This window comes from Semicossyphus pulcher, unplaced genomic scaffold (assembly GCF_022749685.1).
Source record: "Semicossyphus pulcher isolate SPU_LCO1_2020_fin unplaced genomic scaffold, fSemPul1.0.p SCAF_2, whole genome shotgun sequence".
NCBI classification, from domain to species: domain Eukaryota; kingdom Metazoa; phylum Chordata; class Actinopteri; order Labriformes; family Labridae; genus Semicossyphus; species Semicossyphus pulcher.
This window is the reverse complement of record NW_027211693.1, coordinates 28,178,618-28,192,337: the sequence shown is the minus strand read 5'-3', so window position 1 is coordinate 28,192,337 and position 13,720 is coordinate 28,178,618. Positions and strand designations below refer to the sequence as shown.

Here is a 13,720-nt window from a genome sequence, read left to right as displayed (position 1 = left end):
TCAATTTACAAAGTGGGAATTATTTCGTAATATTTCATTGAAAGTTTGAGATTGTTGAGATGTAAGTAAACACATTGAGCTGCATTTGTGCTGCAAAGACAGTTTAACATACTGTTAAAACAGTGCTGTTATACTGTGTCCTCATTTAACTGCAACAATGCAGAATCATCTGAAGAACTTAAAGCAAATATTTTCATAAAGCATTCAAGACTACCAGGCTCAAATAAGACATGTTAGTTTGAAGTGTTCCCTTAGCGTCGCGGCTGTTTTTGGTCACACATTTAACAGATTGGTGTAAAGATCGGTATAAATCCACTAAATCCTGGAAAACACACAGATGATGCGATCGTAACAAACATCAGTGTTCTCATGACGCCGTGGAAATTCAGAGGAAACTGGTTACAAAGAGCATCTATAGTATCGCCGCACAATCTGCAGAGTCTGATTATGTTGTGTCTCCCTGTAAATCTGGCTTTTAGTGCATTTGTGTGTGTGTGTGTGTGTGTGTGTGTGTACGGGGTGAATCAGCTCATAAGTGGGTATCTCCTCTCCTGAGCTTCTCCCTGCCTGGAAAATGTGTTTCAGACAGAAGCCATAATGCAACAGCACTGTCATAAATAAATGACTTGATATTTTTAGCATGTCACGGAGGTAAAAATAGAACATTGCGTTGCTCAAACGTTGGGTGAACTCTTTGTTGAGACATCTGAGTTACTTTCTACACTATAGACACTGGACGTTCGCATCGAGACGACGTTGATTTTAACAACATAAAGATGGAAAATGTGTCTTGTTATAATCACGTTGTTCCAAAGCTTTAGTCCTTACATCCATCTTACAAAAATGCTCTTGTATGGAAGAAATGTTTTTCACTTCCACATTTAATATTTTATTCCCTGCTCTTTTGTGCAGTAGGGTAAGTTGGTACTTCTGCCAGTGTACTTCTCCATTCAGGTTTACAATTCACAATTTGTACAAACAAGCAGGTGCTTGTTGAGGTTGAATTTAGTTAAAAGCAGTTACAAATCACCTCCTGAGGACAGAGATGGGAAGGATCATATAAGGACAAAAATTTAGGGGCAGACTTCACGGAAATCTAAGTAAAAGTACGACACCTTTGCAAGTAGCAATTAATAAACAATCCATGTTTATCATACTTTCTAAGAGCTTTGTGTGAGCCCGGCAGCTTACGCTGACTCTGAACCGTTTCTTTTATCGGTGGTGAGAAAAGGGGTCAAGCTTGATCTTTTTTAACCCCGTCAGAGAGAAACCAAGGGAGGAAATGTGAGAAAGAAAAGAGGGAAGGTGCACAACTCCCATCTTGAGACTACCGCAGCAGTCTTATTTGTTCAGATGTTCAGATTGATCATCTATAAAAAGCAATTCTGGCGAGGACAACGAAACAGAGATTCTTGCAATCCTGCCCGGCTGCTGCACAGTTTTTGCTAATTCTCACAAACGTGTTATTTAAAGAGCGGCTTAGTGCTACAGGAGTTTTTAGCTGTTTTGCGAGGAAGACGGTTTCAATTTTAGATCTCCATATTGAAAACTTGCAACAGGTTAGCAGATTATGACTGTTAGCACTATCCACAGACTGTCACTGCAGTCAACCCAAGCTGAATCTTCCACCAATTCTCATGCAAAACAGCCACAGATTTGACATGTTGCACTGGCTGTAGAAGGCTACAAAGTTTGGAAAGGAGGTTACCTCAAGACCAGGTTGCTGTCCCTGATTCCTTTCTCATGCTCTGCCTCTCTCTCTCTCTCTGACACACACACACACACACACACACACACACAGGAGCTGCTGCCACTGGCTTTGCCTGTGTGTTCCACATGCAGGTTACTTCACTGTAAATATGTGATGGTCAAGATCTTATTTCATGATCAATTCATCACCAGTTCTTGTCAAATCATCAGGAGGAACCTGCTGTTTGATTAAAATATTAAAACAGTCTCTGTCTCTCCATCACCAGCACTCACACACACGAGAATTCACACATGCACACTCTGCCAGCTTCTTATTGCATTATGGGTGACCGGGTTATGGAGGATTGAAGTGTCAATCGGCTGGAGCGCATGCATGTGTTAATGCACGCTGAAACATTGTATAGACTACACACGCGCACGCGCAGCTAGAGAGCGGTGACTGTCTCCTTACATCACCATGGCAGCTTCAGTGGCCCTTATAGTGCAGTGAGAGTGTATGGCAGGTATAACGGAAAAGCCTTAAACTTACCGCAGTCCTCGCACAACACTCTCTCTACATCCTTCTTCAGCTCCGGCTCGCTAGTGTCAACAGGGGCGTAAGATGCCTTGAATACCAAGGGCTCGGCGGTCGGGTCCATGAAAAAGATATATCTGTGGTCCTTCTCCACCGTGGTGCACGGGGCCTCGGAGCCGAAGTCCCCGACGGTCACGAGCTGCTCCCTCTCGAGGCCGCCGCTGTTGACGGGCCACACGTCCAGCACTTTGACATTCACACTGTAGGGCTCCCGGGAGGAGACGTTCTCCGGGGAGGAGCGCACCTCGCCCTCGATGACCACGGCTGATCGGTACGCCTGGTCCTGGAGGGAGTTGAGACTCGGGGCGTAACAGGCGAAGGAGACCCCGATGACCAGCATGGAGAAATGCACTGGATCAAGCCTCATGCCGTCAGCCTGTGCTGTGCTGCAGTGCTGCTGGGCGGCGGAGCGAGCTGGAAGAGAGAGACGGCGGCGAACGGGCTCCGGCAGAGCAGGCAGGGCAGAGCGGCAGACCTTGTGGAAGTGTCCATGCCATCTGTGTCTGCCGCTGCTTTCCCCATACGGCTGCTGGCCTCGGATGGGGGGACACACCAGCCTAAGAACCGGAAACGGCCCGCTTCTGCATGCTTAAAAATGTGATTGCTGCATTCTCCTTCACCAACCACCCTCCCCCTCTTATCTCCTCTTTTCCTGAAAGGCAAAACAAGACTCGTAAATTAGCCTCCCCTCGAATCCAGCTCTGAAACCTATCTCTCTCTCTCTCTTCCTCTCTCTCTAGCTAATAGGCTAGCATCGCATGGGTGGGCGCATTGCCTCTGTGGAAGGGAAAAAAGCAGTTTGCGCGTACAGGGGTATCACAAGAAACGATACGCACTCCACGCACACGCACACGCAAGGTCGGGTCCTTTATCCACTTATTTCGATCGTCAAAAGAGTCCCGCTCCTGCAAATCCGTTTGTTGGGAAGCAAAATAAAAAAGAGAACAGAAAACCGGGGAGGAACAGACGGACAGGATGAGATAGCAGCGGTTATCCAGTGAGGCGATGCAACAGTAGCGCGCACCCTCCAGCCGCGTCCCCTGCGCCCCTCATCAAACGCGAGCGGCTTACGTGAGCAAACATCACCTGCCCGGTCATTGGCGTCGGCTCGCCACGTCCTGCGCAAACACCCTAATGACCCGGGCACCCACCGGCACACCGCCACCGACCCAACCAGCATGTGACCATGCCGGTCGACTGTGTAAAACCTCTGCGGGTGGGTGCAAGAGAAATCACACACGCAGTGCACAGACACCCAGCACAGAGTGCGTCTGTAGCAAAGCCCTGCACGGCGCCCACCGTGGATCTCCAGTGCAAGAGGTGCAAGGGGGGCTACAAGCGACTACTACACACACTGCGGATAGTTGTTGCGATGACTAACGCTGCGAATTTCTCTCAATGGATTCCTTAGTGTGGCGAGGCGAGCTGGAAGTTTCGACACTTTAGCTTTTTGCTCTCAGCACACTGTAGAAGAGCACACCCATACCCTGACATTACCCACTTGTATTTGTTACACTTCACTAATATTGCTTTTGGATACAATAAGGACTGTACGGCAACACGTGGGAGCATCAGTTACCCCAACCTGTGGGTATTATGCTGGAAAGACGTACCCAATTATTTTGCCAATCCTGCTCAGTTACAGCTAATAAATCACTTTTTTTCACTGAGTAGATCTCCACCAATGAAACGAGAGCTTTGCACAATATGCTCATGCTTTTTCTGATGACCACAAGTATCCCCTCCTCCCACCACAGCACACCAGTCCCTACCTCCATCTCTGTATCAATCAATCAAGCCATTCATAAGATTTGCTTTTCCCTCCCTGTCAGGAGCTCTGCGCCCTTCGCTAGAGGTCAGGAAGCGTTTCATTGTCATGCTGAGAAAGGGATAAAATATAATGTCAAATAGGGGACAAGTGGGCCGTTTTTTTAAACTATACATGACTTAGATGATAAAGAAAAATGCATGAGAGGCCATTTCATCACAGTATGCACCTTCATCATGGCCTCATCCACACATTTCAACATCAGCAGGGTCACGTTAGGGACCGGTCGCTGTCCATGGTGCTGAAAGGTTTGACAGGTTTACTGCCATGTCCCAGCAGGCCAATCACATGAAACTTCATACAGACTGAAGGCCACAGCCAGATTGCTGCAATGACGGTCTATCTCCTCACTGCATGTATCCGTCTTCACTTTAATATGTTAACATAAGATCCAAAGAGTTATCCTCTTTTAGGAGGTAGTAAAAATACTATTTTACAACTGGGTGCTGTCCGTGGTGCTTTATAATATCAAACATGCAGGTTTATTTTTTCATCTAGGCAATTGTTGGAGGTTCTACATTACTGGGATTGCTTCAACACAGCACTTCAGGCGTGCAATGCAGCCCTTCAGAGTCTGTGATCTGTCCACTGACCAACCCCCAAATCTTCCTCTCTCTGCCCAAAGCCCACCCATTCACCACTCTGTCTCTGCTTTATTCATTAGATCACCAATCTATTCATTGGAGACCCTTTTTGACGGCCTTGCACAAAATATTTTCAAAATTAGCCTTGAAAGCAAATCATTTGTTGACAAAGCAAAGGGCTGTAAAAATGGATCCCTGCCTACTGACGCAGAGGACTGCCTTGAACTGCCCCCATGATGCCCCTGATACTTGTGCTGAACCGGTGGGAATTATCAGAGGGGCTGTTTTTTTAGGCATTTGCAAGGGCATTTCAGCAGGTTCTTGATGAGGTCACTTGGAATGGCCTCTCATTATACTCTCTATATGTGGTGCTAAAACAAATTCGTCTTGGTGACACAGCAGCATTTTTGTTTAAGCAGAATATGTCCGAACACTCCTCTTTGTATTCCTATTTACCCCATATTCAACATCACAGGCGGTAAACTCAAATCCCATTTGTTTTTATGCCAACGTCTGCTCCACGTGGCTCTGATATACAGAGATGAATGGGCTTGTTTAAATTGTATAGTCCCACATTTCTTCTTCCAAGTTAAATACTCCTGCTTTTACTGGCTCATCAGTCAGATCAAGCATACATGTGGAGTAAAATCAGCAAAACTAGGGTTATATTCAACACATGGGCAAAGCCAAAAAACGCAATCTGACCCTAACTAGATTAGTCATATATTTACTTATAGGCGTATGTGATGCTTGTGAATTCTAAAAAAAATTCTGCTTTCTTTGGCTTTTACTATTATTTGGCCCACAGTGTGAAATCTGTCCACAAATAATCTGACAGGATACGCAGAGTTTAGTTTACAACTAAAGCATATGATGTGTGAGCTTCTATAAACTATAGTCGCATAAACATCATAGAAGCTGAGCACATCTTTCTTCTCCTTGAGGTCTGCCCCTTTTGTTGTTGTTGTACCTTTTATGGCTTTTAACAGATTATACAAGGTTCAGTCAAAATGAAATTCAAATGAAATCAAGCAAGTTCTTATCCAAAGCAAAACTCATCCCAGGAGCTGAAAATTGTATTCTTCAAATAAATAAAAATACATTCAGTTTTTGAATGTATGTGAATTAATGTATATGTTTCTTTATTTCTGAGTTGGTTGTCAAAAAGATGCTTTTTTGTTATCATATACTTTGATTCTTTTCTGCTTTTCACTGATGAACCCTTTTAAGGCCATTAAAAACAGTGGCATGGAAACAAGTCCAGTCATAGGGTAATGAATCATGATTCTTCACAGTGTATCAGCCCCCTCCCACACAGCTATCATTTACTGTTCATTCAGAAATTTCTCCAACACCCTGCACCCTCTCTCTCTCTCTGTCTTCTTATACAGGGACTGTCCAGGTCCGCTGTCCGTGGTGCTGAAAGCCATAACAACTGTCCATGGTGCTGAGACACCCAAACCAATAACACCCAGACATGACTTGTATTCCTTCTCTACCCTTTATTATATTTAGCCAGTGTGCAGACAGATGTTATCTTTGTGTTAATCTATCTATCTATCTATCTATCTTGATGTTTGTACTGCAATGCTTTAGACTGGGTGGGGGGCTTGGAGGGTAAGCTTTAGTAACAATATAAAGCTGCACTAAAGCTCACAGTGAAAATTCTGAGAAACGTTGCAAAAACAGCGCAAATGTCTTGAACGCAGCCTGCTCAGAGGAAAGTAACTCTAACTACAGTTGCTTTCATTTTTTTCATCCTCTTCTCCTTTCTCGTCTCGCGATAGAGCGGCGGAGTGGTTTGACGGGCAGTCGAGGTTGCAGCAGGCAGAGGGAGACGGTGGAAGGTAAAGCAGGGAGGCAGCATCATGGCGGACAGAGACAGTGGCAGTGACCACGGAGGGCCCACCGCAGGCCCCGGCTCGCTGCCCCCGGGTGCGATGGGCGCCATGTCCCGGCTGCAGCACGACACCGAGGAGCTCGCCTCTAAGCGCGTCGACATCCAGAACAAGCGCTTTTACCTTGACGTGAAGCAGAATGTTAAAGGCCGCTTCCTAAAGATAGCCGAGGTCGGAGCTGGGGGAAACAAGAGCCGCCTCACTCTTTCCATGTCGGTTGCCGTGGAGTTCCGCGATTATCTCGGGGACTTTATCGAACATTACGCCCAGCTGGGCCCGACTAACCCGGACATGGTGCAGGATGAGCCCCGGCGGGCGCTCAAGAGCGAATTCCTGGTGCGGGAGAATCGGAAATATTACATGGATCTGAAAGAGAACCAGAGGGGGCGGTTCCTGAGGATCCGACAGACCGTTAACCGGGGGCCCGGATTGGGAAGCGCGCAAGGCCAGACTATTGCTCTGCCGGCGCAGGGTCTCATCGAGTTCCGTGACGCTCTGGCCAAACTCATCGACGACTACGGCGTGGACGAGGAGCCGGCTGAGCTCCCGGAGGGCACCTCGCTCACGGTCGACAACAAGCGCTTCTTCTTTGACGTAGGCTCGAATAAGTATGGGGTCTTCATGCGGGTCAGCGAGGTGAAGCCCACGTACCGGAACTCCATTACAGTTCCCTGCAAAGTGTGGTCCAAATTCGGCAACACCTTCTGTAAATACGCGGAGGAGATGAGGAAGATCCAGGAGAGGAGTAGAGAGAAACGGGCCTCCGAACTGCTACCGGAGGGCCCGCACGGCGGAGATGACGGCGACGATGACTGACGCGGATTTTAAGAGAGCATAAATGAAACAACAAAGACAAAACTGAACTCTGACAGAAAACGAGACTTTTAACTGTAAAATAGAAAGAGAATTTCCAAGGGAATCACCCCACACACACAACCTCCACAGACAGGGCAGCACCTCAGCTGTCTCCTCGCTCATTTTACTGGATGTCACCCCACTTACCACCCATGAACAGTAAGCCGCTGCTATCAAGGATTGAACTGTAAGATATGAACTGTTTCCTACTTGATTTAAATGACAATGAAAAGAGTGTTTATATCTCTATCAAATGACAGATTTTGCACACATCAAAGCTATTTCGAAAAAATGTTGAAATGTTTTCAAACTGGTCATATGCTAAGTTTTAATCAAACATAAAACCAGAGGTCTATTATATAAATGACAGTCTTCATGTAGAACAAATATTTGACATCAGCACAAAGAGAATATATTGTGGACTTTATGAAACCAAAATCTGATACCAGATGTATAGTTTATTATAAAGGTACGCAGAATTAATATGAAAGCGCTCTATAAGTGTATGAATTGCAGAACGCAGCACTACAGGCCTGTAAACACCTGTCAGCATGCGTATAAGCTCATGTTTTGAAAAGAAGGTTGGCAAAAGTGGGCTATAGTCTTTAATTTGACCTTAAACGTAGTAGGCTATGGAAAGCATTTTTCTCATGCTATAATGGAAAGGTCAAGACTCAAAAATAAATTACATATTTTGTGCGACTCAAACAAATGAGATGAAGTTATCTCCGAGCAACTATATTAAATATCAACCCTCTTGCACCATGTCCATATAAACTTAAATGAAAAAAGTGCTAACTTAGATGTAATAATTATGATTTTGTGAATCAGCTGTAAAAAAAAAAATCCTTATTAAGATACCCACGTTTTCTGTGGGTTAAGTTTTTTCTTTGTTACTTTGTTGTTTTTCCTCTGGGGGTTGGGGGATGCAAAAGGATAAGGTCCACATGTGGGAGCGCAAAGGCGTGGAAAGACGCGTCAGCGCAGCGCGCGGCGAGGCAGTGCATCCTCTCTGGCGTCATTACGACCCGTGCCTTATACACTCCACTCGTTTACGTGTTCTCACGTGGATGGTCTGTGACCTCGACCGCTGTACGTTTTCATTTACGAGTGCTGTTATGTAGGCCGAAATATATACTCACCAGGGCTGCAGGATTCACAACCCTGAGGTGCACGGAACACGGGAAGCAACAGCAAAAGCCGAAAGGCTGCTGGGAGAATGGGGTTCGACGCTGATAGTGGACAGAAACAGAGCTCCTAGTTGGATCAGGCCCTTCAGAAAGAAGAGGTGCTACTGTACATATGTACACTTTGGGACAGGAGGGAGGACGGGGAGGGCTCAACTTGTAATGGCACCCTGGATCCCAGTATCTCTAGCAGTAACCCTGGCCTGGTGGCCTCTCACAGAGCAGAAATGTGAACGACCCATGATGTACTGCCTGTGGCAGCACTGGGTGTCAGCGTGGAGTTTGGAGTTTCATCTCAAGAAGTTACGGGTGGCTTTGTACACCTTATGCACCACGATGTAAAAAAAAAAAACAGCAACAACAAAAAACTAAATCAGGAGCGGCTGGATGAGGCTATTCGTCAGAGCTGAGATGGATGCTGTGAAAGAGCCAGGCAGTCAGCCAGCCAGGCAGGCCAGCCAGCCGGTCCCATGCCGTCAGTCTGAGTGCAGTCCAGTGGATGTGGAGGCCTGTCAGTGCAGGGTCGAGGCAGTTTCTATCTCTTTATGGTGCTACAGCCCCTTGATCGCTCCATGGGGGCCTCGCCGTTCAGAATATGTCACATTTTCATTGTTTTTATTCTGATGCTTTTTTTTTTTCTCTCTTCAAAGTTCTTTCCTCCACATTATGTTGTCCACGAGGTGTCAGGTTTCTCCCTCCCAGGCAGAGAGGAAGCCACTGACTAGGACATTTCATATTAGTGTGCAATATTGTGTGCGTGCCAATCGCGGCATTGTATCACGTGTATAGACTATTAAAAGACAAAAAATGTATAGGCTATGTGATCAGTAGATATTTGAAAGCATGATGATGAGGTTGATGCATCTGCATTATATTTCCAAAATGTGAAGTCTTCTTCTCATGCACTTGCTCAAAGTGAAAAAAAAGTCAGACTAGTAGTGAGGTATTTTCCTGTCACGTTCTGTAAACCAGTAGGCTGCCTTGTTCGTCTATCAGTACGCGTAGACTAGTTCTGGTGTTTTTCGTCCCCCTACGGAGTCATCCCAGAGAAAAACCCTTTCCCTCGCTATTCTTCCGCTAACACACACACACACACACACACACACACACACACACACACGACGCAGACAGTCAACAACTTCTGTCTCCTTGTCAGCCTCACTGCAGGGGCGTACACTGAAGTTGTCTAGTATATTAGGGCTTGGGTCCAGTGGTGGCTCACATACACATACAAGCACACATACACATACGCACATACACACACACACACGCACGTGCGTAGTCTCTCCCTGTTTAGGCCTCTTGTTGCTATTTGAGTGTTTTGGAGGCCTCTCAAGTATTCTGAATGGTATCTAGAACTGCCCAGGGTCTCCTGTCGTTAGAAGGCTGTTTGTGGGAAGCCTGAGCTCTCTCGCCTGGGACTGCCCATTGCAGGACAGATGAACTACATTTGACTTTGGTTTGTCTGCGGTTAAACAGAGCTAGGCAATGGTGAGGGGCCCGAACAGACCCACAGAAAGAAGAAATCTTTTCAGTGAGGATCACAGTCCTCTCTGATGAGAGGGTAGACTCTGCTCTCAGGTCTGCTCCTCTCAGCCGATCTGGATACAAAGCGTTAAAAAAATTGTTCAAACACCCTCTGTCAGACAAACTCTCCATTCCTTCTTTTTGACCCCGTCAACCTCCAGGCTTCCACTGCAGTGCTTATACACAGTTAATACCCAAAGTAGTTAGTTCACCTATCAGCTATATTTAAAGCAGGTTGGCCTACACCTGTTAATACGACTGAGCCTGGTCACAGGCCATGTCAGAGTAGCATGCCATCTAGGTGGCATGGCAAGGAGACACAGACTGCATGGATAGCAGCTTTAGAGACCTCAGCTGGGTGAAAGCTGCTAATGTAGTTACAGTCTTGGCCTGCCAGACATACGGGAGAGCTGAGGCGAGACTAAAGGAGATCTCCCCAAAGCGCACCTGAGCTGAAACAGTATCAGAGGTCCTATTGAATCCTTGTTTATAGAAGTTGATCTGTGTTTGATTGGGCATGCCTGTAACAACAGAGCCAAGAAAAATGTTTCAGAAAATCCCATCTGCTCTAAGCAGGACATTTTGGCTCAGGTTGGTCTCTGAGTGTTGGTGAAAGGCCCGATGAAGCCTGGCACTGCACTGTTAGGGGCTTACCAGAAGCAACCGAGCACGACCTACTGACCGGTCTGTCAGACAGATCCAGTCACTACTTTGTTCTGTGTTTTGGAGTTCAGGAGAAAATCTCTCCCCCCTCTCAGAGAAATGACTATATTTCCTCACAATGCCCTTTGAATTATAAAAGACCATTTCTATTTAACACACGTACAAGCCACCAATGACTATGTGCCCAACAAAGCACATCTGAGGTCGTTCTGAGTTCATCCTGAGTTCAAAATGAATCTGGACTCTGTTGTGATACAGCACTTATTCTCCAAAGTGTCCTAGCTTTAGCTTGATTAAATTCAGGCCTCTTTGAGGCTCATGCTACATGAAGACTGGAAATACAACACTTCCTTTCTCTCTTTCTCTAATGGCCAAATATAAGGGGAGCCTAAACCTGCTCATAGTTCACTTTGTGAATGCCTCACTCTGTTAAACGCACACATTTTCTTAAAGATTAAAAGATGTGTCTTGTTTTGTTAGAGACTGTATTTGCCAGGTGCTACTTGGTCAGTTGTGTTTTTAGTGCAGAATGATTGTGTTGTGAAACAACTCATCTAGTTAGCAAGTAGCTTTATCCGAGTTACACAGGAGGGGGGGCACTTGGGATTTTGCTGAAAGCAGTGTGATCGAATGTGATTTCTCAGTTTCTGAGTCCTCATGCAGTGTCACAGCAAAACCTGGACGGACCTTGCAGCCATGTTGTCACCACATTACACGGTCATCCATTTCTGGGACTCAAATGTAAAAGATGTTTTTCCGTCTTGCTTTCTGTGTGAAGCGTCAGTGGTCAAGCTGCGTGCTGTCCTCAGTGGCTCTGGCTAACTCCAGTGTACACGGTTGATGGTGCACCGAAAAGGTTAGCACTGACGAGAATAATGTCTTGATTTCTTATACAGCAGTAGCCATCGTAGCAATCCCGAATGATGATGTTATCCTGTCTTTAGTCCATCGTGTCCCATTTATTTAAAAGAGATTTCTTGTTGCACAAACACAGTGCGGCAAAAGCATTTCTTATATATTTTAACTGATGGGAATAAATAATTTGGAGACCTAACTAGATGCAGCAGTGGTTACTTGTTGCATGCACTCATAGTCAGATTGCTATGATGGCTCCAGTTGTAGATGCTTCGTTTGCTTGTCCCTCCTGTCCTGAATGGGGAGATCACTCATGTTTGTGACTGCACTCTCCGCCATTGAAATGTGGGTGTGCAAGTAGTGACTTAAAACAGACTGAACTTCCATGAGGTGTTTCAGACAACCAAACCTGCTCTGTTTCTGGTTTCAGTGTTGTAGTCTTTCATTGGCCATTCAGAGTTCCTGGTTAATCAGACGGCCAATCGCAGCTTCTGGTCAAAGCCGAGCACTATATGACTCATCACAAACCACTGACAGAGGAGCTCATTCAGCACGCCTTCTGTTTGCACACGCACCGAGTTGTAGGGTCCATCATGTTTGCAGATTGTATAGGCTACTGTTGTGTATAGATAAAGAAGTTCTATCAGATGTTTTGAAGATGTTGGGAAATGGATCCTGGATTTTAAAGGGTGGGGTCAATGCACAATGAACATATCCCATGTCACGTTTGTTCTAAATCCCTTTACCATCCCCATATGAGATAATATGTTGTATCTTTCAAAAATATTTTATCTGTGGCGTGTGTGTGTGTGTATATATATATATATATATAAATGGTTTGTTATATATGATGCTCCTCCTTTCAGAAAATATAACATGTAAACAGGAAAAACATTGCTGTTTTTTTCCTTTGTATTTTATACTTACAGAAAGCATTGAATAAAAATGGATAAATACTTGCACTTTAGATATATTAAGAAAAATAAAAATCTGCATATTATTTTTGATAGGGATCTCACATTCAAAGAGTATAAATTACAGGCTTTGTGACTATTGCTGGACAGAGATGTATTGAGTTCTACTTATTGAAGTATATTTTGTCTGTGTGTCAGAAGGTTTACTAAAGTAAATTGCATGATAAAGTAGTGCTACACCGATATTGTTCTTTTTTTTTAGTTGGTAAAAATGTCTGAAAACTGTGATAACAACCCTCTTGTATCATGTTTAATCTCTCCTCACCCCTTCTAGAATATTTCTAACTGAAATATGGCCTTTCCTGACTACATGACGATGGTGCTTACTTTGGCTTTGACATCAAGCTCATTCTATACATCTCAACATCATCATAACTCGCGTCCTTACACTTCATTAATTTCTGTTATGTACTCTCACTACCTTATTAAATTTCCGTTGATGGCAAAAAAAAAAAAGGGTGTGCTGTTTTGTACATTGCTGTTTGTTTTAATGTTCGGGGAGCCTTGTTGTCTGAAAAATGACTAATCGCGCAATAAAAAGTCATTCCACACACCCCTGTCTCTGCACAACTGTCTCAACTCTACAACCAGTTTTAGCAGGGATGGACTCTAATGCAAATTGTTCGGAAAAATAGGAGTTTAATTCACTTAACACGGCTAACTACCTGTGATTATTTGCGGCATCCTCCCCGCCAGCTGTCCTTGGAATGCTTCCTTACGTGTTAATGAACGATACATCGTGCAGGGGTAGCAATGGTGGGTTAATACAAACATCAGATTTTACACAGTGCTCCAGACATCTGCTTTTGACTTCCATGTGGACATGAAAGGCAGAGTGCTAGATTATCGCCACATAAGAGGACATGCTGTTGACAGAGCAGTATTAACTGTTGTCAGCTAGGTGAGGGGTTTAGTCGGCACCTGGCACTACAAGAGCACCGCAACTATAAAACTGAAGGCGACTTAAGCTAAATTCTCAGCCTCCGTGAACCAAACAAGGAGGGGATGTGCAGAACAGTGGGAGATGTGGGAACATATTGGGCTAAGTTTTTAAGATGATTCATT

General features: G+C 45.1%; 1 protein-coding gene and 1 pseudogene across 1 annotated transcript; one reads left to right on the top strand and one right to left on the bottom strand.

Moving 5' to 3' along the window:
• The window catches only part of LOC138598709 (pro-neuregulin-2, membrane-bound isoform-like), a 54,895-nt pseudogene extending 52,244 nt beyond the window's left edge, over positions 1-2,651 (bottom strand).
• A 3,856-nt stretch (positions 2,652-6,507) lies between these two features.
• Positions 6,508-13,206, top strand: purab (purine-rich element binding protein Ab). The gene has a single exon (XM_069669729.1). The coding sequence runs from the start codon at positions 6,565-6,567 to the stop codon at positions 7,408-7,410; it is 846 nt and encodes a 281-aa protein (XP_069525830.1). The 5' UTR covers positions 6,508-6,564; the 3' UTR covers positions 7,411-13,206.
• Positions 13,207-13,720: the final 514 nt, after the last annotated feature.

Excerpts from the sequence above, each read along its gene's own strand:
- purab (XM_069669729.1), top strand. The coding sequence starts at position 6,565 with ATGGCGGACAGAGACAGTGGCAGTGACCACGGAGGGCCCACCGCAGGC.